The sequence below is a fragment of the Sciurus vulgaris genome (genome assembly GCF_902686455.1).
Source record: "Sciurus vulgaris genome assembly, chromosome: 8".
Classification (NCBI taxonomy): Eukaryota; Metazoa; Chordata; class Mammalia; order Rodentia; family Sciuridae; genus Sciurus; species Sciurus vulgaris.
The window spans coordinates 123,147,219-123,172,109 of record NC_136468.1 but is presented as its reverse complement, the minus strand read 5'-3'; the positions used below and the strand labels follow the sequence as shown (position 1 = coordinate 123,172,109).

The 24,891-nt window shown below is 43.3% G+C and overlaps 1 protein-coding gene across 3 annotated transcripts in view; it reads right to left on the bottom strand.

Annotated features, from left to right (window-relative positions):
- Positions 1 to 17,007: 17,007 nt before the first annotated feature.
- PPM1F (protein phosphatase, Mg2+/Mn2+ dependent 1F) overlaps positions 17,008 to 24,891 on the bottom strand; it is a 31,376-nt gene continuing 23,492 nt past the window's right edge. For all 3 annotated transcript variants that reach the window (XM_079151784.1, XM_079151786.1, XM_079151785.1), the window contains 2 exons: positions 23,535 to 23,628; positions 17,008 to 21,308 (listed from right to left, as the gene is read on the bottom strand). In XM_079151784.1, coding sequence (XP_079007910.1) covers positions 20,929 to 21,308; positions 23,535 to 23,628 — 474 coding nt within the window. In that variant the 3' untranslated portion in view covers positions 17,008 to 20,928. The remainder of the gene's footprint in view (positions 21,309 to 23,534; positions 23,629 to 24,891) is intronic.

Here is a 24,891-nt window from a genome sequence, read left to right as displayed (position 1 = left end):
AGCTCAATACCCACAATGATATAAGGACCTTCTCCTGAGCCTCACCTCTTAAAAGTCCATTCCTTCTCTCAAATTGCCACACACAGGACAAAGCTTCCAATATGCAATGCCTTGGGGGATACACTCAAACCATATCCAAAACATAGCAATGTCTAGAGGAAATGAATCAGTATCTAGAAGAAATGTCTGTACTCCCTTATTATTATTCACAATAGCCAAGATATTAAAACAACCTAAATGCCTGTTAATGAATGAATGGATAAAGAAAATGTGATACATATGTTTGTACTTGTGCATAAAAATATTGAGTCATTAAAAACAAAAGAAATCCTACTAACTGTGACAACACAGATTAACCTGAAGGACATTATGCTAAGTAAAATAAGCCAGCCACAGAAAGACAAATATGGCATGATCTCCCTTATAAGTGGAATCTAAAAAGAGCAAACCCATAGAGACAAAGAATAGAATGGTGGTTATCAGGGGCTGGGGGTTAGGGATGATATCCAAAGGATACAGAGTTTCAGTTATAAGATGATTAAGTTCTAAAGAGCAAATGTATAGCAAGGTGACCACAGTTAATAATAATGTATTATATACTTAGAGTTTGCTAAGGAAGTAGTTATTAAATGTTCTTAACAAACACACAGAAGTAACTATGTGAGATGATAGATATTAGCTTGATTGTGGTAATGGTCTAATAATATTTACCATATCTATTAATAATATTACCATATCCATCACTTTGCATACCTTAAATATATATAATTTTTTATTTGTTGGCCATACTTCACTAAAGCTGAGGGGGAAAGAATGTTTTATTTAGTTTCCATAAGTTATGAATTTTATAGTTTTCCTTTTGTTGTTTTTAACTTTGTTTCATTTTGGTAGGAAGAGATGATATTTATCTTTTAAGATCTATTAAGATCTCTGGGTACTGTGGCTCATACCTGTAATCCCAGTGACTCAGGAGGCTGAGGCAGGAGTATCACAAGTTTGAAGCCAGTCTCAGCATCTTAGCAAAGCCCTGAGCAACTTAGTGAGAACCCGTCTCAAAATAAAAAATAAAAGGGGCTAGGGAAGTAGCTCAGTGTGTACCTTTGGGTTCAATCCCCGGTACCAACCAACCGACCAACCAGCAAACAATCTATTGAGACTTAACTTGTGGCCTAACATATGGTCAACTTTGGAAAATAGGTACATTTGAAAAACTGTGTATAATGCTGTAGTCGGGTATATTTTTCTGTATGCTAGACATTCTGTCTGTTAGATCTATTCGACTTATTGTGTTATCCAAGTGTTCTATTTCCTTACTTATCATCTGTCGTGCTGCTCTATCCTTTTAAAATTAAAAAGTTTTTTTTTCAGTACTGGGGATTGAACCCAAGGGCATTCTACCACTAAGTCACATCCCCAGCAATTTTTCTTCTTGTTGTCTTGCTAAATTGCTGAGGCTGGCCTTGAACTTACAGACCTCCTGCCTCAGCCTCCTGAGTTGCTGAGATTGCAGACATGTGCCACCACAACCAGCATCCATTCCATTATTGAGAGTGGGATATATATATTTTTAATTTTTTTGTTTTTTGTTTTAGTTGTAGATGAACACAATACATTTATTATTTATTTATTTATGTGGTACTGAGGATCGAACCCAGTACCTCACACATGCTAGGCAAGTACTCTATCACTGAGCCACAACCCCAGTCCTGAGAGTAGGATATGGATGTCTTCAACATTATTGCAACTATTTTTCTATATATTCTGTCAATTTTTGACTTATTTATTTTGTTGGTGTTTTTAGGCACAAAAGTTTGTAATTATTATATCTTTGTACTGTGTCAGAGCTTTTATTCATATGATATCCTTTGTTATCTACTATAAACTAAACTTAATTTATTTATTTATTTTTTATTTTTTATTTTTTGTATTTTATTGAGAGACATGGTCTTGCTGAGTTGCTTAGTACCTCACTAAGTTACTGAGGCTGGTTTTGAATTTGCAATCCTCCTGCCTTGGCCTCCCAAGCCACTGGGATTATAGGCGTGTGCCACCACGCCCAGCTAAACTTAAAAATTTTTAATCTCTTTTATCTGATATTAGTGTAGCCACCTCTGTTCTCTTCCTGTCTCGTCCAGTGAGTACAATGAAGACTCGGCTCTCAAATGAAGTTTTAAGCTCTTTTATGGGAGAGCTTCTGAGCCGAGTGCCTGGTTCTTCCTCCTTCTCCACCGCTGCCGTCTTCTTCTTCTTCTCTTGTCGAGCAGCTCTCTCTCTCCTTCTTCTCTTGTCGCACAGCTCTCTCTCTCCTTCTTTTCTCTTGTGCAGCTGCCACTTCTCTCTTCCTCTCTCATTGCGCAGTGGCCGCCTCTCCTCTTCTCTCGTCCTGCAGCTGCTGCCTGCCCTCCTTGCCTTGCTTGCTCCCACCGCCTCGCAAAGTACGCAGCTTTATGGGATATAACAGCCAATCACCTTAATGGGTCAGGCGTTTGGCTCGTGGAGACTTAATGGTGGTAATGAGGACATGTACTGATCACGAGCTAAGCACGGACGCGGAGGAGATCAGTCAGCCAATAGAAAGCACTTCCTTAAAGTTGTTTTTCTTTGCAGTTGGGCTTCTCGGCGCTATCTTAGGGCGAGGCCAGCCACCACTGCGGGCCCTACAGGGCAGCGGCCCCCAACATCTTCCACAGACTCCTTAAATAGAATTTCCATGCTTGTAATGTATTCATTGTTTGGGTATCTAATGTAAGATTCTTGTAGACAGCATATTAGTTGGATCATTTTAAAATCCATTCTGTCAACTTAGCTTTTGACTGAAGAGTTTAATATTTATGTTTAATTACTGAAAAGAAAGGACTTACTTGTGTTATTTTGCTTTTTTTTTTTTTTTTTTCTTTTCTGTTTCATGGATTGAACCCAGGGGTGCTTAAACACTGAGACACATTCCCAACCCTTTTTAATTTTTTATTTTGAGACAGGGTCTCACTAAATTGCTTTTGAACCTGCAATTCTCCTGCCTAAGCCTCCCGAGCTGCTGGGGTTGCAGGTATGTGTCACTGTGCCTGGCTTATTTTGCTATTTTTTAATATGCCTTACAGCTTTTTTTGTCCATCATTTTCTGCATTACTATATTCTTTCATTTTTAGTTGATTTTTCTTGTAGTGAGACATTTATATGCCTTTTTATTTCTTTTTGTGTATTGTCCTTAGCTATTTTATGTGTGGTTACCATGGGATTACACTTAATATCCAAAGTTATAATATCCTAATTTGAAATGATACTAGCTCAACCACAATAACATGTTAAAAACTGTTCCTTTAAGAGTTACATCCCAACCTTTTCAATATTTTTGTCACAAAATGACACCTTTATAATACTATGTTTCCCGAAATACACACTAATGCTTTTAAATGCATTAACCTCTAAGTTTGTGTAGAAAATGAAACATGAAGTTACAAACCAGTTAAAATAATGCTAGCTTATAGATGAATACTTTTAAACATTATTAATTTCTTTTTTGGTACTGGGGATTGAACCTAGGGACACTTTACCACTGAGCTCCATCCCCAGCCCTTTTTATTTTTTATTTTGAGATAGGGTCTCACTAAGTTGCTGAGACTGGCCCTAAACTTGGTGCTCCTCCTGCCTTAGCCTCCCAAGTTGCTGGGATTACAGGTGTGTGCTGCTGTACCTGGCTCTACTGTATTATTGTATTATACTTATTTACGTGGTTTTTAAATTGGTTTCTGTGAGAATTACAACATACATACTTAACTTTTCACGGTCTATTTAGAATAAATATTTTATCACTTAAATGGATTGTAGAAACTCACCACCATATCCAGATCTGTTTATACTCCCATCTTCATACTGTAGTTGTTGTATATATATTATGTCTATAGCATTTAAAAGTCTCTTCAGACATTGTTTTATATACATGTTTCATTATATCTATATTATATGTTACATAAATATATATAATATTATACATATATTATGTATATATTGCTATCAAATTGATTTTAAGGAACTGTCACAAAAGGAAAATCATCTACAATATTATTTTGTTATTCCTTTCTTCCAATGTTAAATGTTAAATCCCTTCTACATGAAGAACTTTCTTTTTTTTTTTTTTTTTTTTTTAGCATTTGGCTGATGGCTGGGGGATTTACTTCTAAGATGGCACCTGGTCTGGGGGAGCTGAAAGACAGGTGATAATAGTGATTATTAACTAGAACTACCAACAAGTAGCTTGTGGTTGGGGCTTGCAATTTTCAGCATTGTTGCTGGGTTCTGAGAGGGAATGTTCAGAGAGAGAGAGAGAGAGAGAGAGAGATCCGAGAGACAAGGTCAAACACTACAAAGTCTTCTGATCTGGTCTTGGAACTCACATGGTGTCCCAAGAAGAGGGGAACTAGTCTCACATCCTGATGGGGTGGGTCAGGAGAGAGTGTGTGTGTAGTAGCCTATTTTGATGAAAGAAATTTTGGCTTATATTTTGTAATATTCTCTTCCTCACCAAACCTTTTTACATCAGCCTTAGAATCCATTAATCCATGATTCTCCTGCTTGAATCAATCCACCACTATGATGATGACCAAATTGTGGTTTCTCTAATTTCATCACCCCTTCTACCTTTATATCTTGACTTTGCATGTAAGGAAGAACTTTTCCATCTCTTTAATTAATATGGATTTGTGGATGTCTATATTATTTGTAGTTCATAGTATTTTATCATTTTTTTATTTTTTGCTTACAATTTTATCTTATATATAGTTTTTATATATGTATATAAAAGTTCTCCTCTCTCTCTCTCTCCCTCTCCCTCTCCCTCTCCCTCTCCCTCTCCCTCTCCCTCTCCCTCTCTCCCTCTCCCTCTCCCTCCCTCTTTAGGAGATGGGCATAGTAGAAGGAAATTAGGTCACTGGGGGTGTGCCTTTGAAGGGGATATTGAGAGTATGGCCCCTTCCTCTCTCTTTGCTTCCTGGCTGCCATGAATAAGCACACTTCCTGTCATGATGTTCTGCCTTGCTGTGGAACCAAAGACAATGGATCCAAGTGAAGATGAACTAAAATCTGTGAAACTGTGAGCCAAAATAAAATTTTCCTTCTTTTAAGTTATCGCAGGTAGTTTGTCACAACAATGGAAAGTTAACGCATACACACTAGCATGCAGGTACACACACACACACACACACACACACACACACACACACAAATTCATCTCCACTTTCCCAGTGTTCTTTGTAGCCTTTCCCTTTTCTGTATTTATAATTCTGTTCTTCAGTGGTGAGAATCCTGACTCCCATTATCCTCAATATGGTTGCTCAATTTCCTCATCACACCAACTGCCTTCTTGGCTTCCAGCCATGTTGCCATCTCCAAGGGAGGAGAGGAGAGAAGGGTCTGCCCAGACCTCCACTGCATCTTACTGTCCCTGCCCTGCTGACCCCTGACTACCTGGCTTCTCTCAGTCAAACAGTTCTTGTAGCTCTCTCTGCCTCAGTCTCTTCCTCAGCCTATTCACTCCTTCCAAAAAGATTTTTTTTCCTTTTTTTCTACTTTCTTTTAATTGGAAAAATATTTCATGCTTATTTTTACAAATTCAAATAATGCCACACATGTAAAGTATGGCCTGAAAATTCACAGCTACCTCATCTATATCATCTCCAAGAAGCAACCAGACATCTTATGATTTTCAGAACATAAGCATGTACATTTATATAATTCTTAATGTTAAAATAGGATAGTTTTATATATTTTCATTGCTCCCTCTCCCAGGATGAGTATAATAAATCTACCACGGTCTTTTAAACAGACACATGGGAATCCACGAGGAGATTGTACCATAATTTATCCTTTTACATAGAGATCATGTTGTTAAAGGTCACTTCTATCTATGCCAATGCCCTTCATATCCAGTATCCCCCGGACCCTGCTCTGCGTCCTCTGGCTGGCTCTCAGTTGGGATTAGCAATAGAGGTGGGTAGGGGACTGGTGAATGGAAGGAAAATGAGTTCAGAGCATTTATTCTCTACGTCTCTCCTTGCAGGGTTGCAGTTGGCTGCTAAGTACTGTCCTGAAGGTTGAAGATTGAAGATTGCAGCTCCTGTAGGTGGTCCTATTCACACAACTCTCCTCTTATACCTTCATGCCTAGGTAGGGCAACAGTCTTCAGCTCTCTCTTGATGGCCCCAGGGGTATTGCACTATGCTTTTGGGTTCCTGACACTTTCAACTTCTTAGTATAGCACTACTGGTACACCTTCCATGGTTTGCTTTCTGCAGGTTCAGTTACCTACAGTTAATGAGGTAAAAAAAAAAAAAAAAAAAAGTTAAGTGTAAAATTCTAGAAATAACTAGTAAGTTTTAAATTGTGTGCTGTTCTAAGTAGGGTGATGAATTCTTGCACCATCCTGCTCCATCCCACTCAGGATATGAATCACTTCTTTGTCCAGCATATCCACACTGTATATCCTACCCACCTATTAGTCACGGTAGCCATCTTGATTGTCAAATTAACTGTCCTATTAGTATTGTAGGGTTTGTGTTCAAGTAACTCAATTTTACTTAGTAATGGCCCCAAAGCACAAGAATAAAAAGGTGAAAGTTCTTGACTTAATAAGGACATAAAAAAAATCATATGCTGAATTTGCTAAGATCTACAGTAAGAACAACTATATCCACGAAACTGTGTAGAAGGTAAGACAAACTCATGCTAGTTTCCTGTCATATCTCAAACTGCAAAAGTTGTGGTCACAGTGTGTGGTAAGTGCTTAGTCAAAATGGAAAAGGCATTAAATTTGTAGTTTGGGTACTATCCTCAGTTTCAGACATCCCCTGAGGGTCTTGGAATGTATCCATTGTAGATAAGAGGGGATTACAGTAAATAGCCCCTTTATTAAACTCAGATAATCCTATTTGCATGTGCCTTCTGTTTGCACACAGGGCAAGCACAGTACAGATAATGTTTAAAGCACTCTCACATGCACCATCTCAGGCAGTTTCACATACTACGGAGGGTTTTTCTAATATGAATGCACTTACTTCCCCTGCTTCTCCTGCAGAGTCAAGGGGAAGCTTATTATTCTTGCCTAGCAAAGAACAAACCCTCAAACTGCTGCATTCGAGGTCCCTGGTCCTCCACACACCATATGCTCTGCTGTAGCCACAGCAGGGGGATGTCCACACATCTCTGTGCTGACTGAATATTTACTTTCTAAACTGAGCAACTGATCATCTCTTGAGATGTAAGATTTCAGTAAAGCATGCTGAAAACTAACTGCTGACATACACACAAGTTTGATTTCTAAGAGATTTGTTCTGTTTAAACCTATTTGGCCACATGGGCAACCATGCAGCAGCTCTCTCGTGCTCTCTCTCTTTCTCTCTCTCTCTCTCTCTCTCTCTCTCTCTCTCTCTCTCTCTCTCTCTCTCTCTCTCTCTCTCTTTTTCCCTCTCTCTCTCTGTCTCTCACACACACACACACACACACACACACACACACACACACACACACACACACACACACACACACCTGCTCTCCTGTGGTTTCCATGCTACAGTAGGTGATGACCAGAGGTGGGAACATCGGTTCTGATTCTTAGGAAGGAGACAGCCTGGGTTCTACTGGATGCTGGCCACAACCTTAAGTTTCCTCTGCCCAGAAATCTCATGCTGTCTGTTGGGGCAGCAGAGATAACTGAATAAGTTGCAGGCCACCCCCAACCCAGGACCTGGTTCACAGGTCTCAGTTAGTGCTACCTCCTGTCCTCACTCCATGAGGGTTTATCCAGGGCCTCTAGTGACTCTCTTGGATAAGTGGTCATCGCTCTGTGCAGACATCTGATTGATCAGTGAAAACTACTTGTAACATCAACTCCCTTGGCCATTAGCCCACTGACACTTAAAAGTGTGGCTGTCTCATATCTCTTCTTGCTGCAGAGCACCTCTCTGCAGCGAGGAGGTCTACAGATCCTGCTGCTTGAGATTATCAGAGGCTGGTTGGAGTCTTTTTATTCTTTATCAAGGTGTAATTCACATACTGTGCCAATCTTAAGTCATCATCTAATGAGTTTCGACAAATGTACTCATCTGGGGCTGGGGTTGTGACTCAGTGGTAGATCCCTTGCTTAGCACGTATTGAGGCACTGGGTTCAATTCTTAGCACCACATATAAATAAATGAATAAAATAAAAGTCCATCAACATCTAAAAATATATATTTAAAAAAATGTACTCATCTATGTTTTTCCAAGTTCCAAATTAAGACAGAATGTTTCTATCATCCCAGATTGCTGGGATGTAACCCCAGCACCACCATGTCGGGTTATCTTTCCATGTTTTATGCCCCATTCTCCTTTGTATGTTTCTACCAAATTTTATACATATATATATATATATATACACATATACATATATATATATAATCAGACATACACTTTTGTACAATTTGTCTTTGCTTTTGATTTAAAATAATTTATTTTCAGTTTCCCTACTTATTTTCTCTTATTTCAAATTCTTCTAATTATTTAAATTTCCTACTTGTTTTATTTTTTTCTATTTGAATTTCCTAAAATTATTTAGAGATAACATTTTCAAATGCAGAATGAGATTCCATTCTCTGGCTCCAATTTGTGGACATTTAGGTGGTGTTGTATTTTTGGCTACTGTAGCACTGTCTGGTGGTCATCATTATTCATTGTCTTTGTCTCTTGTTGTGTGCCATGGCCATAGGTACTGTATTTTCCTATTGTTGTAGCTCAGTCATTAATAGCGCACTTGCTCATGCTAAAAGATGTCATGGCTTGGACAATAAATTATTCAGATATTTAAAAGTTCTCAGAGGGACACAGAGAAGACGAGGGATGGGCAGGGTTTGGGGAGATAGGAGAAGTGGCTCCTAGGCTCCTGCCATGGGTGCACGGGTGGAGGAAGGTGATGCCAATCCCTGGGATGACATGGAGCCTGGTGGAAGGGCAGTGGATTTTGAACATGTATAGTCAGAGTGTCTACATAATTTGAAAAAGACATTATCCAGGAGGCAGAGGGAGATGTGGTCCTCACCCACTGGAGGTCACTGGTGTAGGGGATAGAACTGGCAATCCTGACTCCTGCTTCATGTGGGTCACTCAGCAGCTGAAAGGATGAAACTATTCCAAGTGTTTCAACAGTTCATGTTAGGGCATCAATTGACTGGGGAAGAAGGGGAGGAACATTGCAATTTCAGAGAATTTATCATGATCTCTCTCCTAGCATATCACACACACATAGGTCTCAGATACTCAATATCAAAATATAGTGTTGTATATATTGCACCTGAGTCAAAAAACCTGGGGGTAGTGGGGGTGTTGACCATCTCAGGCAGAATTCTAGCTTAATAGGATTTAACCTTTTCCTCCTGAAAATCCATCTTAAACCCTGCGGCCCATGGGTGGACAGTCAGTGGTAGGCTCACCCCTGTCACTGACAGCAAAAATACTTGGGCCTCGAGAGGTGTGATCCCCAAGGTTTGGTGGAAATGGGCTGAGCTCAACTTGAGCCACATCTTTGCTTTCTGCACTTCTGCCTGCCATACTTCCAACTTCTAGATGGAAGCTCCCATCCCTGACCTGCCTTGGTGGATACTTACTGACCTACCTGGTGTATCACATGCTTCATTCAGTAGATGCAATGGATTCATGTGAACACCATTTTTTTAGCCATTGGCTAATTATCCAAAGATGAAGAGAACATATCTTCTTCTGGCCTCTCTACCATATAATAGAATGGTATTCTATAGTTCTTTATGTAAAGAACTCCCTGGCCTGAAGGGGTCATAATACAAAAAGATAGATACATAAAGAACTACAAAACATAGCTGGGTGCAGTGGTTCATGCCTATGATTCCAGAGACTCAGGAGACTCAGGCAGGAGGATCCCTTGGCAACTTAGTGAGACCCTGTTTCAAAACAAAAAATAAAAAAAAAGAGCTTGGGGATGTAGCTCAGTAATAAGGCACCTCTGGGTTCAATCCCCAGTACCCATTAAATAAAATAACTATAAAACAACATATTTCTATTGTTCAGATGAGAAAAATGAAACCTTAGGATGGGAGTGACATATCCAAGTCCACGTGGTTTTCAAGGAACAAAAACAGAATTAGACATGTATAACTAAAAAGACCAAATAAAAAATTTTAAAAAATTAAAAGAACAGAACTCTGCCCATAATCTTAAAAAACAAAACTCACCCAACAGTCAATGCACAACCAAGTTGCTCACCCTCTGCTATGGTTTGAATGTGGTTTGTCTTCACCAACACTCATATTGAGGATTGCTTTCCCAAGGTAGTGGTATGGTGATGAGGCCTTTAAGGAAGATAATAAGGTCATGAAGGCACTGTCCTTAGAAGGGACAATATGCCTCTCAATGGAATGGGTATCTCAGGCCTGGGATTAGTTATCACAAGAAAAGGTTATTATAAGGCAAGTCCCCTTCACATGCTCAGTGTCTTTTGCACAAGCTCCTTCTCTTTCTGCTTCTCTGACACATTATGATGCAGAGAGGGGGCCCTCACCAGATACTGGAACAATGTTGTTGGACTGTGAGCCAAATAAACCTTTTTTCCTTATAAAGTGGAATTTTATAAGCCTCAGGAATTTTGTTTTAGCAAAACAAAATAGATGCAGATGTCCTCTTAGGTAACTAAGGAAATGCAAATTTAAATCACAAGATGCCATTTTACCTTCATTACATTGACAAAAATGTTAAAAAGTCTGATGATACCAAGTGATGTTGAGGATGGGGAACAGCAGGTGTGCTACATACTGACATCAGGCTGCCTCTTGTATTAGGCACAAACCTCTTGCATGACCTTGTTGGGTAGGGATGAAGACTGAGGGAGGGTGACCTCATAGCTGTGCATCTGTGCAATCACAGGGGCTCACACCTGGTCTGATGCTGTGCTGCTGCTGCCATCTTGAAATTCTTAATAATTTATCAAGTGTACATGTTTTCATTTGCATCCAGCTCTGCAAATTACACATGAAGCGGGTCCTACCCAGTAGTTTCACTTCTTAGTGTGTACCTTAAAGAAACTCATGTTTATGGGTACCAGAAGACAAGAATGTTTATAGCAGCTCTATCAGAAACCCACACAGCATGAATAGATTCACAAGTATATGCTGAATGATAAAAATATGAAGTATAAGAATACATACAGGGGTTGGGGAGACAGCTCAGTTGGTAGAGTGCTTGCCTTGCAAGCTCAAGGCCCTGGGTTCGATTCCCCCAGTACCACCCCCCCCCCAAAAAAAAAAAAAAAAAAAGAATACATACAATAGGGTTGGGATTGTAGCTCAGTGGTAGCATATGTGAGGTACTGGGTTTGATCCTCAGCACCACATTAAAAATAAATAAAGTCATTGTGCCTGTCTACAACTAAATATATTTTAAAAAAGAATACATTCAATAATATATAATTTTCAAAAAGTTAAAAGACAAGTAAAACTAAATGGCAGGATATAAGTACATATGCATACATGGTAAATCTATAAAGAAATTCTCCTTAAAGATGAATCTAAACATTTAGGATATTGGTCACTGGAGTGAAGGGGAGGGCCAAGCAAGGAGGCGAGTTTTTGAGGAACTTCAATATTATTGGCAACATTGTTTTTTTGTTGACTGGGGATCTCTTTCATTATTGTGCTTTATAGTTGATCTAGAACATTGATATATTCTTCATTTTTTTTTTTTTTTTTTTTGTGGTACTGGGGACTGAATCTAAGACCTCATGTATGCTAAGGAAGCATCTATCACTGAACTACACCTCCAGACCTAAAGCAGTTCTCTACTTCTCTCTCCGGCCCCCTCCAATGAAATTGGGTTTCACTATGTAGCCTAGACTGGCCTTGAACTCCTGGGCTAGAGATCCTCCTGCTGGGGCTACAGTCATGTGCCACCACACAGCATTACGTTGTACTTTTTTTTTTTTTTTTTTTGGTATGGGAGATTGAACCCAGGGGCACTTTACCACTGAGTTTCATCCCCAGCATGTTATTTTTTATTTTATTTTATTTTATTTTTATTTAAAGACAGGGTCTTGCTAAGTTGCTAAGGCTGTCCTTGAACTTGTCTGCCTCAGCCTCTTGAGTGTTGCTGGGATTATAGGCATGTGCCACCACCACACCCAGCTTTAAATTGCATTTTTAAACACCATGTCTTTTGTTTTGTTTTGCTTTGTTTTTGGTGCTGGTGATTGACCACAGCACCACCATACCTCTACCACTGAGCTATGCCCCCAGTTCTGACCTTGATTATTTTGTCCCATGCTCAAAATTAAATCTTATCTTTCCTCTTTTCTAAGGTTTGTCATATTATAATATTATTTTTATAATTTCAGAAATTAGAAATATAGTGGAATCTAGGAAAACAAAAAGGACAACATGAAAGTAGAAAGGGGACTATCAGGGAAGGGAAAGGGATCTGGGGGAGAAGAAAAAGGTAGAAGAGTGAAGTAGAGAGGGTGGATGTGATCAAAGTATATTATGTGCATGTATAAAACTGTCACAATGAAACCCAGTTTTGTCCAATTAATATGCACTAATAATATAGTAAAAAAAGAAATAACACACACACACACACACACACACACACACACGGAAGCATGCAGTAATATATGTGGCCCTGGTTTCAATTTCCAGCACTGCTGGAAAGAAATGCAGAATATACTTTAATCATTAGAAATCATTGCCAGGCATGATCATACACACCTGTACTCAAGAGGCTGAGACAGGAGGATTGCAAGTTCAAAGCCAGCCTCATCAACTTAGTGAGGCGGCCCTATCCTATAATAAAAAATAAAAAAAGCTGAGGATGTGGTTTAGTGGTTAAGTGACCCTGGGTTCAATCCCTGGTACAAAAAAAAAAAAAAAAAAAAAAAAAAAAAAAAAAAAAAATCATGTAATGGGAACTGTCTAGATAATGCTTTGAAGCAACACCATATGGTGCTGGATTGCATGTGGTTTTCATAAGAGCGTGGACTTAAGTCATCAAATCCTTGGGATGAGAAGTGACCTGGAACTCCTTTTGCAGATAGGGCCTGGGTAAGGGGAGAGAGTGGGTCTGAGATGGTCATTTTGAAGCTGCTGGGGTTGGAGAATGAGTGAGGAGTAGATCTCTCTCACTGTGGTGAGAATGGGCTAACCAGGACAGTGGTCTGAACAGGGGCCTGCCTGGGATGGGCTTCAGGACCACCAGAGCTCCCTGTGCTGCTTCCAGGCCTGGCACCTGGCCTGGACACTCTACTGGAGTTGAGTAAATCCGTGGGACTGGCTTCCAGGAAGCTGTTCTCAGTCTTTCTCCTGGAGCCATCCGGAAGTCCAGGACTCTGATGATCCAAGTTCCAGAAGAAAAACCTAAGTGCTCATGTTCCAAGCTCTAGTTGAGGATCTCTCTTTGACCTGTCCTTGATTGGTTCAGAGCTGGCTCTGTCCCAAATCAGCAAGCTGAGGCTGAAATGGGTGTGCAGAACTGGAAGGGAGTAGCTGGGGCTCCTGAGGCCCCCTGAGGGAACCCTGGGGGCAAGTTAGGCATCAGCTCTTCCAGTAGAGATTCCTACCTCTTTCCCTTGCTTTGCCCCACCCTTGTCATAGCTAGGTGGACCTGGATTTCAGGTTCCCTCCCCCCAGGCTGAAGCCCCAATTTGTTGGATGTGAAGCCCAGTCCTGACCACCCTGGCAGACTCTGTGACCTCATCTCTCTGTGTACTTAACTGTTTCCCTCCTGGCAGAAAACCTAACTCATGCCTCCCCCAACCCCATCTACCATCACAATGGCCTGAATTTATGGGTGAATCACCTTCAGCTACTTGGGCAGCTCTAGGCCCTGGCTGCTCAATGTACCTTTGGTGGTTCCTTAGGCCTCCTTTACCCTTCCTTTCAAACACCATGAAAGTGGAGGGTGCAGGGAGAGCAGAGCCACCATCTGGAAATTCAGACACATGAGACAATTCATTAGGAATAATAGGACAGCATATACTTAAGAAGGAGAATTTGCAGGAGCCGAGTGGGTGGGGGAGTGGGAGGACAGATGGATGAGTGGGTGGTGCTGAGTGGGGGCAAAGCCTGGTTGGAAACCCCAGGCCTGTATCCTGGCAGAATTTCCTTCTGGGCTAGTTTCCCTGCTTTTTCAAGGACGGCCCCCACCTCTCCCTTTGTGATGCAATGGAAGTAGATCAAATTGCCTTTCTTTCTTGCAGTGTGGTCTGGAGCATCCAGAGGCCTCAGTTCTGGGCAGCAGGTGCTGCTTAGAGCAGGAGAGGACACTCCAGAGTGATCTGGGAAGGGCAAGGAAAAATTAAGCAGACAAGGTTGGGAAATAGGTCAGAGGAGGCCCATAGGCAAAAGCAGAGTAGGCAAGGACTCAGGGGTCCAGGACAGGGCTGAGGAGAGGGAGGAACACACAGGACTAGGAGAGCTGTCCCCAATGAATCTGAAGGCACACGTGCTCCATTTTGGTGAACAGTTCAGCAATTTTGGGGCTATGCTGCCATGAAGGCATTTTTGATGTTTTCTATGTTCCTCTTGAGGGCTGAGCTTGGCGGGGAGCACAGGAAGAGATCTCCTTGCTGGCTGCTAATCTTTCTCTGTGGTCCTTGCTGGAGAAAGGAAACAAAGACCAAATGGCAGGGGCTACAGACTCTGTAGCTCTGAAAAGTTCTACTTTTAGAGGCTCCAGGCTGAGACTCCTGCAGCCTGGGGGCACTCTACCCTCACGTATTAAACCAGTTCCACCTTGCCTTCGTTTTTGACTTGGTGGCCTACTCTAGTCTGCCTTGTTATCCCTCATTCCAGCACTGGAAACAGTATAGCAGATACCAGGCCAAAGTCCACTAAAGGACTGGATGACAAAATCCCATGAGTGGTTATATCTGAGTCATTTGAATTTGAAATGAAGGTGTTGATCCCCTGAAGGCACTGAGAAACAACTCAAGTTGGTCTCCAAGAGCAGTTTTATGCACTCTGAGGGCCATAGCCTTGTTGGACTATGTGCTTGTGCACTTGCACTGGGGTTCTTTGTGGGAGCAAGCCCTTCTGGGGGTCCAGGGTACTAAATCCAGCTGTGGTGCATTTGGCTCTTTGCTGATCTGGAGGTGGGTGAGGTTATTGAAGTCTGGGCTAGATTATTTGGCATGACATATCTAGAGTAAAATGTGGCAGTCTGGTGGGCACTGGGAGTGACTCCCTTAAGTCCAAAAGCTGTGATGGTTCTAGGTCAGGTTCCCAATACCTATCTAGGTAGCCTTGAGGGGCCAGTCTGTGGCCAGAGGGACCTACCTACAAGTCCAGGTCTTTTGTTGCTGAGGAAAAGTCCAGATAGACCCTCTAGCTTGATTTGCTCTTAATTAATGTAAAAATCACCAATTTTGGAGGTCACAGGACTGGGCACTACATTTATTAGTCTCCCACTAACTTTCCTATAGATAACATCTCTTTGGTGTGAGTTATGATAACAGTAGCCTAGGTTACTCTTCAGGGACCTGACTCTTCACTTAGACCTACAGATGTACTGTGGGTGACTGGAATGGGACAAAAGGGCTTGACATCTCTGTCTTCATATTGTATCTATTGCCTTTGTTACCTTAACCTTTGGGTCAAATTTTACTGAGTTCTGCATGTAGACCTGATTGATGAACATTTGAAATGTTTTGTCCAAAACTGTAATGCAAGGTTAACTTGACCTAGACTTGCCTAGTTTCTCTCCCTACCTTAAGGCTAAAGACACCCATCAGCTTCCATGACCAGAAATACCAGACCATGAAAGGAATGAAAATAGGTAGCACCTGAGTTCCTGGAAAATCTCCCTCTATTTTCAGAAAAGATATTCCTCCCCTTTTCAGCCTCTCTCTCTCCCTAATTATTCTTATCTCATATCTTAACTCCTCAATCCCCTAGAATTGAAAAGCTGATTTGTGAGCAAAGTTCCCTCCTCCCCATTCTTTGGCCACTGAATAATGCCTTTCTTTTCAAAAATTTTGTCTCTGACATTTGTTTTTCTGAGGAATGAGGCTTCAGACCTGGTTTGGTCTTTTCACCAGGAATCGCAAGTCTTGCCCACCACTGAAGCCCTGACCACCATGTGAAGCCTCCTTTGGGGAGGGGGCTGCCCAGGCCATGCCCTTTGTATTCTCAGCCCAGCTCCCCCAATCACTGGAGCTGTTTGACCATTCCTGGGTCCTTACCAAAACGCTGGGTCTCAGCATCACCCTCCTTTCTGCTGCTGGCTGATCTCCTTGGATCTTTTTGTAAAAGCATTTTTGAAGTATGTTCACTGAATTAAAAATAAATAAAATTTTAAAGAAAAATCTAAAGGGTAAGGGAGAATCACCCATAATCCTGTCCCTCAGGAATCATTAGTAGTGAAGTCTTCATGGACTTTCTTCTGGACTTTTCCTCTTTAGCCCCAGCTGCAAGCCTGGCTCCCTACTACATAACCCAGGTCTGCTGACTACTTCTGCCCTTACCCTGTGTGGGAGGTCCTGTTCCAGGCAGGCAGCTAGTCCTGGTCTGAGTGGTGAGGGCAACCCTGAATGACAAAGGGTAGAGTGCCAGGCAGGCAACAGTAATCAGGGCAGAAGTGCTTAGTGCTTTGATTTTTTCATTTGAGTATTTTAGGAGGTTTTATGAGGCATACATTCACCTCGTGGGCCCAAGTCTGACAAGCTGGAATGGTCTCATTCTCAGTAATGAAGTGCCTATGGTACTTTAGGTTCTTGGAATCACCAGATGCTCCCCAATGTCATATGAAGGTGCAGGGGCCTCAACCCTTTCCCACAACCCTTCTGCTGCTGGTGGGAGTGGTCTTGAAGCCTCAAGGGATGAAAAGCAGGCTGGGTTGGCTAAAAGGAATGCTTCCCAAGATTCTTAGACAGTCCCCCAACACCTGAGGAGCTTTTAAACACACCCTGGATATCCAAGGGGTCCAGGTGCTTAAGAGGTGAGAAAAGAAAGCACAACGCAGGAGACAGAGTCTCAGAATTCATGGTTTATTGACACTTCAGCACGGTGGGTCCCTGGGAAGAGACCACCCTTCTGGCCTTTTCACCTTGGGACTTGTCCCTAAGACCAGGGGAAACAGTCATCATGTCTTGGAACAAGACTCCCTGTCACACAAGAACACACTCCCAGGAAGCCCTGAGGTGTGCACAGATAAACCGTTGGCAAGGCCCTTAGGGCACATGAATGGCAAAGCTCGGCGCATTTGGCAAAGCTATGGAGTCTTGGCAAGAGCACAGGACTCTGGGGGTTGCCCCCTTTGGGCTACAGAGGCAGAATCAAATCATAAACAGCTTATTTTACATAGGCCTACCTGGCTTCCATATAGTTTGGGTCAGGACCAGGCCTAGGAATGCCAGAGCTGTCCTCTCAGCCCTGGGAATACTGCTGAGGTAGCAGGGATGCCAAAACTTGCCACAGCAGGGGCAGAGGTGAGGACTGGGTGCTGCATGCTGGCCCCAGGGAGGGCAGGAGGACACAGACCATGGTCAATAACAGGGCCTCATCCAAGGCTGACCCCAAATCTCAGGAAGTCTAGTATTCTCCTGGGGGCCTGGAACTTCATTGGCTGCCCTGCCCACACTGTGTCCCTATGCCCCTTAAAATATACCCATTTCCTATCTTGGATTTTGACTAGAACACCCTTGAGAGTGCAGCTGTGGCCTCCTGCCCTTCCTACACCTATGGCACCTGCAGGCCTTACCTGTAAAAGCAGGGTTTGATTTCTCCAGCATTTGTATTCCATATAAGGTGCTGGCATCTGTAACTCTATTCTTTTCCAACCCACTTAATTTTAAGAATAGACACTAATAATACTTAATTACCCATTCCTGCTGGTCATGGGGGAGGGGCCCTCTGCACTGGCAGCATCTTCCCAGGCCCGCTAGGCTGACCTTGAGTAGCCCCTGAGCTTCCAGGATTCCAAAAGGTTAGAATCATTCCAGACACTGTACAACCCTTGTGTTTTACAAAAGGGAAACTGAGGCCCAGAGAGATGCATTGACTTGTTCAGCTCATAGAGTTGGTGGCAAAGCTGAAACTTGAGGAGGATTTGGATTTTTCAGACCAGTATCCCTGGCTAGGGACTCTCTTGGGACTAAGGCCCCAAAAGGAGGTGGCCCAGGAATCTTTGAAGTTGAAGACACCTGGTGGCTCCTGGTCCAGCCCCAGGCGTGGAAGGGCCTTCTACTGCCCAGGAGTTAGTGTAAAGCTAGTCCCTGACAGGAGAACAACACCCCTCTTGGCCCCAAGGTAAGGATGGACCAGCTCTGAATGCTGGCTCCAGACCTCTGCCAGGCAGGGGCTTGGCCATCCCCATGGCAGACAGCCTAGCTCAGGGTGGGGGGAGGTGCTCAGACAATCCTGGGGAAGGGGTTTCCTCTGTATGCTGAGTTGAACAGAGGTCTGGTAAACACTCAGGCCACAGTATGAATCAGATCACCAAATGCTTGTGGTCTAAACACCTCAGGGGAGAAACTCCACTCTTGGCAACAATGAACAGAATAAGATTAGCAAAGAATAGGGAAAAACAGAAGCAACAGCTCCCTCTTTCTGTCAAGGTCACTGCAGGGGCACGATGCACTGATAGTGAAGGGTGGAACCACAACCCTGCATTTTGCTTAGCCCTGAGCTGAGAGGGCACAAGGGGTTCTGGTTTCTGGCCCCCAGAAGGCAGCAGGGCCTTGAAGCTAAGCAATACCTGGTCATTGTTGGTGACCAACAATTCTCTGAATGACAGTGTTTAAGATGCTTTCTATTAGGAGACCTTGAGCAAGGCACTGACTACATGGTCTTAATTTCTTCATCCCTGCTCTGGGAATGAGGGGTGAACACTGAGCATGCAGCTGGCATGCCCTACCAAGATTGGCTCCCTCCCCTCCTGTGGACAGTGGACTTGCCTTGGGATAGGGGTGGGGGGCTCTTGAACACCCACCTGTTCTGAGCTGAGAGAAGAGCTGAGGCAATCTGAGCACAGCCGTGCAGACCTTCCTGGGACCCTGCTGTCTTCAGGTGGGCTCTGATTATCATTGAATGGACCTCATAGCCAAGCTTCCGCCTACTGCCACTTCCATAAGCCTTGGCTGAACCATCCATTGCCCTTTGGATCTGCTAGCCTCTGTGGAGCAGCCCTGCCCACCACTTAGTCCTTCCCACTGAGGCCACTCCTGAAGGGCCTCCCAAGTTGTTCAACCCTCCCCGCTCCCTATTGTCCCTGCCCTCTGCCTGGCTTCTTCACTAGCCCTGCCACTTTTGATTCTACATACACTACATGAGCCCCTTTAGGCACCTAAGTATTATCGCTTATAAGCTTCACCTTCTAGGTGATATGGGAATCTCTCACAACTGTTCAGGCTACAGGGCAGAGCCCAGCAAGGGAGGGCATCAGTTACAGTAGCCAGATGAGGAGCTGTGGCTGATGCTATCAGGCAGCCAGCAGCATTCCTACTGCCTCCAGACAAAGCTGGAGATGCTGGGCTGTCTCCAGTCTTGCCAGGCCCTCTTAATTGTTTTTCCCAAAGAAATCAATTACAAATACACAAAGATATTCTGGAACATTCCAGTCAAACAGCAATAAGGTTCCTCTGCTTGTGGTCGGGCCCAGGGGGTGAGTAAGGAGATAGATGTCACCCCAGATGCCCAGAGCCCTGTAGTGTGGGCATGGGTCATGGCCCCACAGTAGCCATGGCTTCTGCCAGTCACCTCAGGGAGGCTTTTAAGGGTGCCTGGCATCACAGAGGCAAAAGAACTCTTTCAGAAGGATATCTAGCTAAAAATCATGCCTCCCTAACAAAACAAATGCTGCTTTTGTGAGAACTTCAACACACCTATCAAGATCCATGGCGGGTTCAGTAGTTCTCAACTACCCACAAAGCTTTTAAGGCACTTGAGTGGCTTATTAATACCACCTGGAAAAGTTTCTGTTTCAATCCTGATTTAGAAAAAAATTCAGTAATACTGCAACAAAAGTTTCCACAAGAAAATAGTTTAAAAAAGAAAAAAAAAAAAAAAAGAGTAAATACTTAAATTTTCTAAGAAATAAAACACTAATCTCTGTTAAATTACATGACACTGTAGGTCACCTTGGCACTGAAAAAAACAAAGATAAACCTGAAATACTGCTTCTGGATTAGGCTTTTCCCTGGAATAAAATCTGAACATACACAAAAGACACATGCGTGTCATGTTGTAGGTTCTGAACTCCACCTCCCCAGGGTGCTCAAGGGAAAAAGGGAGAGGGCCTGGAAGGTCTTAGCACATCACAGGCTGCCTAATGGCTGCTGTGAACCAAACCCCTCGTGCTCCCTTTCTTTCTAGCAAGGCCACTTTCTCTTCTTTTGGAAGCTGACATGACCTGTGGGCCTGTCAATACAAACCCTATCCAGCCACAGCCAAGGCCAGGGACATAGTGAGGAGCCATGAGAAACCTGGGCTGGACACCCTGCCTTCTGGGCCTGACCCAGGTCATGCTTAAAGATGTCTGGGATCCTGGGTCTGTCTGAGGATTCCACATGCACATGTGCAGCCTGCTGTTCCACATGCACACCCTGTCTTTGATTGGGCTGCCACTGGGTGCTTGTGGCCTCTGGTCTTACCGCTGCTCTGATGGGAGGTGGGATAAAGAGCTGGCTCACTTCCAGGGCCATCTTCTCTTTGGTGAGATCTTTTACCTATGTTTCCTTCTGAGACATACCAGCTGCCTGATGCAGTTCTATGGGTGCCACCAGGACAGGCTGCAACACGCACCATGAGCGGCTTGGGGAGACTGGGGGAAGCGCTGTATGGGTGGGCAACCTCTGCCCACTACCGCCTGTTGGGTCCTAAGGCCTCTAAGGGGGGTAATCACAAGGATGGAGCGGGAGGGGTCAAGATGGGATGGTATGGGGCCTGGACCATCTTAGCTTCTCTGTGGAGTGTTGGTCTCAGGCTCTGAGAAGCCAGAGAGCAAGTTCTGGCTTCTCACATCTGCCTGGGAGTTCCCTGTACCCTGGATCTTGCTCTTTAGCAGCTCTTGGGGGTCCCTGAGGAAGACCACCATGACTGTGATGTTGTCATGGGAACCCCGCTCCCGGGCTGCAGCCACCAGATCCTCAGCGACGTGAAGACCACAGCCCTGCTGCCTGACCAAGTGGTTGTGGACAAGGCTAGGGACTTCCTGGTGGGGGACGACATCGAAGAAGCCATCACAGGCAAGTAGCAGGTAGTCCTCGAAACCCGTCAGCTCCCAGGAGGCGGCATCTGCCTCCCCAGACACATAGGGCTTCTGGAAGACATCCCCTGGGCAAGGGAGGAAGAGCTTTCGTCAGAGGACCTTGCTTCTTTCCCTTCTGCCTAGGCCCCAATCTCATTGCTAGTCACTGCCGGTGAGTCCTGAGGGTACAGAGCCCACCCTGTTCTCACAAAGTCTGTGGCCTCCATGTGCAAACCTTCCCAATGTTTCTAGCCCTCCTTGGAATCCTCTGACCATGTTTCCTCTTCCCAATTTCTACTCAGATAGGGGTCTTATTGCTCCCTTCACCTCTGTTGGCCCCTCTTGGTGTGTCTAGAGGCAGCAGCCTGAAGATGGGCTGTTACCTCACCTGCCAAAAAGGATAGGACACTTCAGGAGGGTGGAGGGGCAGTGACAAATTCCAGGGAATAAGCTGGGAAAGGAATGATTTTAGGTACTTGGAAGGGCCAGGTGTGGTCTCCAGGCTGAGATCTAGCAGTGATGGGATACTGAGAAAATGGGATGGGATAGGGAAATTGCTGTTTTTCCCCGAAAGATAAACAAGAATCATTAGCATGAATGGGTATGGGGATAACCTCATTTAAGAAATATTTAAAGGTTTCCTATTTGGAGGGGGACCTTTTTAAGTAAGAGTTAACAATACATAACTTAAACTGCAATTATTGGTGGGAGATGAAAATTTCTTTGGTGTTCAGCTGTAGTTTCTAAATCTTTCCTAGTCCTGTCAGAATCTGATAACATAAACACAGTACAGATGGTCCCTGATTTATGATGGTTCAACTTATGATTTTTTTTTGGCTTTACAATGATGTGAAAGGCATACAAATTTAAAAACAACTACACTTGTCCATGGCTGTTTATTTGCAGCTCATAGGTTTAGAAACCACAAAATGTTTTATTAAGAAACTGCTTCATGGGCTGGGGATATAGCTCAGTTGGTAGAGTGCTTGCCTTGCAAGCATAAGGCCCTGGGTTCAATCCCCAGCACTGCAAAAAAAAAAAAAAAAAAAAAAAAAAAACTGCTTCAAAAATAAAATTTGCACTTCTAATTTTTCTTACCCTGCTCCTCTCCTTAGAACATGGGTAAAATGCTCAAAAAATTCTGATTTTTTTTTTTTCTTCATTATGCAATGTGAGGCATCCTTGGTAGAAGTTTTAACTCCCATGTTGTTCAGGGAGACCAGTCTGAGACCACTCTGCTGGCATTGCAGCAAAGTGCTTTGGATCAGGAAAGTGGACACTATTACCTGTTTTCCTGTTCACAAGCTGAGCCATATGTACAAAAATCTAGATTTTTTTTTCATAGTTTTGCACTTTTTATACTCTATTTTTGAAGATTAACACATTTGCAAGATGACTGATCCTGTCTTTTCCTAATTCTGTGAGTGTTACAGAAAGCTTGCTATGACTGTAAATGTAAATCTTAAAAGGGGGGATGTGATATTAGCGGGCTGAAATTTAAACCTGTATTTAAAAAAAAAATCACCAAATCCATTTGAAAACAGGTCAGTTTGTGTTATGCTGAAATTTTGGGAGCTTTCAGATATCTCTTTTCCAACTGCATTTCTGAATGCATAAAAATATCAAATTTTTTCACAATCCTTTGTACTTCAGAGTATGTTTTTTGTCCATCAGGATTAACCACTGGCATACTACTGGTTTTGTATGTGTTTCTTCCTTTGAGACAACAGTGCATATAACAGAGGTACAATTTGTTGAATTTTTGTTTATGTACTTATTTCATTCCATTTGATTTATTTTAATTGTTGATACTTAGGTTGTCAAACAGTAGACATTACTTGTTGTATTTATGACATAGTTCAGCTTAAAGTTATGTTATTATATGTGAATGTAAATATAGATTTGGTGTTTTGCAAACAAAACAAAACAAAACAAAAAACAACTGCACTTTGAATTTTGCTCCTTTCTTGGGTGAGGGATCTATAGTTTGATTCTCTTGGTACTGGTGGCAGCAGTGAACTGCAGCTTCCAGTCAGCCCCACAATCCTGAGAGGAAACAACTGAAACCTAACAGTAGCTTTTGTTGCTAATCTAGGTTAGCTGCATTAAACACATTATTGACTTATGATACTGTCAACTTACTAGGGATTTACTAGCAGGTAACTCCACCATAAGTCAAGAAGGATCCTTGAAAATCCTTTTTGTCACATTACATTCTATCCTAAACCACTAGGTAAGCCCTTGACCGCAGTTTCAGGTTTGGGTATCCAGCAGCCTCCCCCTCCCTGTGCCCACCTCTGCACCCCATTTACCTATGGCTCTGGAGACAGCCAGAGTCCCGTTGACTCTCCAGCAGTCCATGAAAGACACGAAGCCGCCCAGTGCTTCAATGCGTGCCCTCTCATCCTATACGGAGATAGTCAGAGTTTGAGGTCTCAGTGAATCCATGGGGCAGGGGGCTCCCAATGCCTAAGCAAAGAGACTGAGCTGGTTTCTAAGATATGTTCAAAGTCCCATCACTTAAACCAAGTCAGGAGGTTCACACATGTACCCAAATTAGGCATCATTAAAAAGTGAGAACTATAAATAACATACATGTCTTTAAACTGCAGGAATGACTAAGTAAGGGAAGGTATAAACATAATTTGATCACCTGGGGCCAATAAGCCATGACCCTGTCCCTGAACAGTGTTTTGGGACCAGGGAGGTGCTCAGTCCCAGAGTGAGATGATGGATCTCTCAGCTTCCTCATCTTTACCTTAGGGCTGCTGTCCTTACTTTGAAAGTTGCTGGGACAAGATGAAGCATGTGATACATATGGGCAACCACAGGGAGTGCTCATAAAACCTAAGCCAGGCCCTGGCTGGCAGTCCTGTGCCTGCTTTGTTATTGTACTTTTCCCTCCACCTAAGCTCACTTCTAGATACTCTCTCTGCTCACCAGAGGACCATGGTGCTCCAGTTCAACTTCTTTCCACAAGTCCCTCAAAAAATCTCTTTGGTCCTATCAGTTTCCCCAAAGAAGAGAGGCTTTCCAGATGTGGATCTGTTGCCTAAAAGCTGGTGACAATAGTTGAGCACACCCCATGTGCCTCACTGGGAATGAGGCATCTCACATGTCTACTGGAGGAGGGAGGATGTCCTTTATCCCTAATTAAATTGTTGGGTAAACCACCTGACCTTGCAGCACGCTCAGTCTCTGGGGCAGAGTACTAGCTGGAGAGACTGGGGCATCACCCTGTCCTGATCCTGTGCAGATGCAGACCTATTGTAGGAGGCTGGGCTTTTTTGTACAGTCCCCCCATAGAGGATATCACAGTGGGAATGACAGGAACTCATTTTGCAGACACTCCGACCTAACTGAGTGAGCTGCTATGGCCCTCACTCAGGATGAGTGACTGGGTGGGTGCTTGATGGGCTGAGACTCCTGGTCACTAGAAGCAGTCACCTGGTCCAGCCTAGCATGGGATTCTTAAATCTGTGAAGGAGATAGGACTAAGGGACCTCAAAGGCTCCCAAAGTTGCCCTTGTGTCTGAGACTCCCTTTCCTCTGTAGGCTGAGCAGGGCCAGAGAAAGGCATGGAGACTAGAAGGAGGAACAGAAGAAGGGAGCTGAGGGTGGAGAAGGGGAGGAAAGGAGAAAAGAAGCACATGGATAGACATACTAACA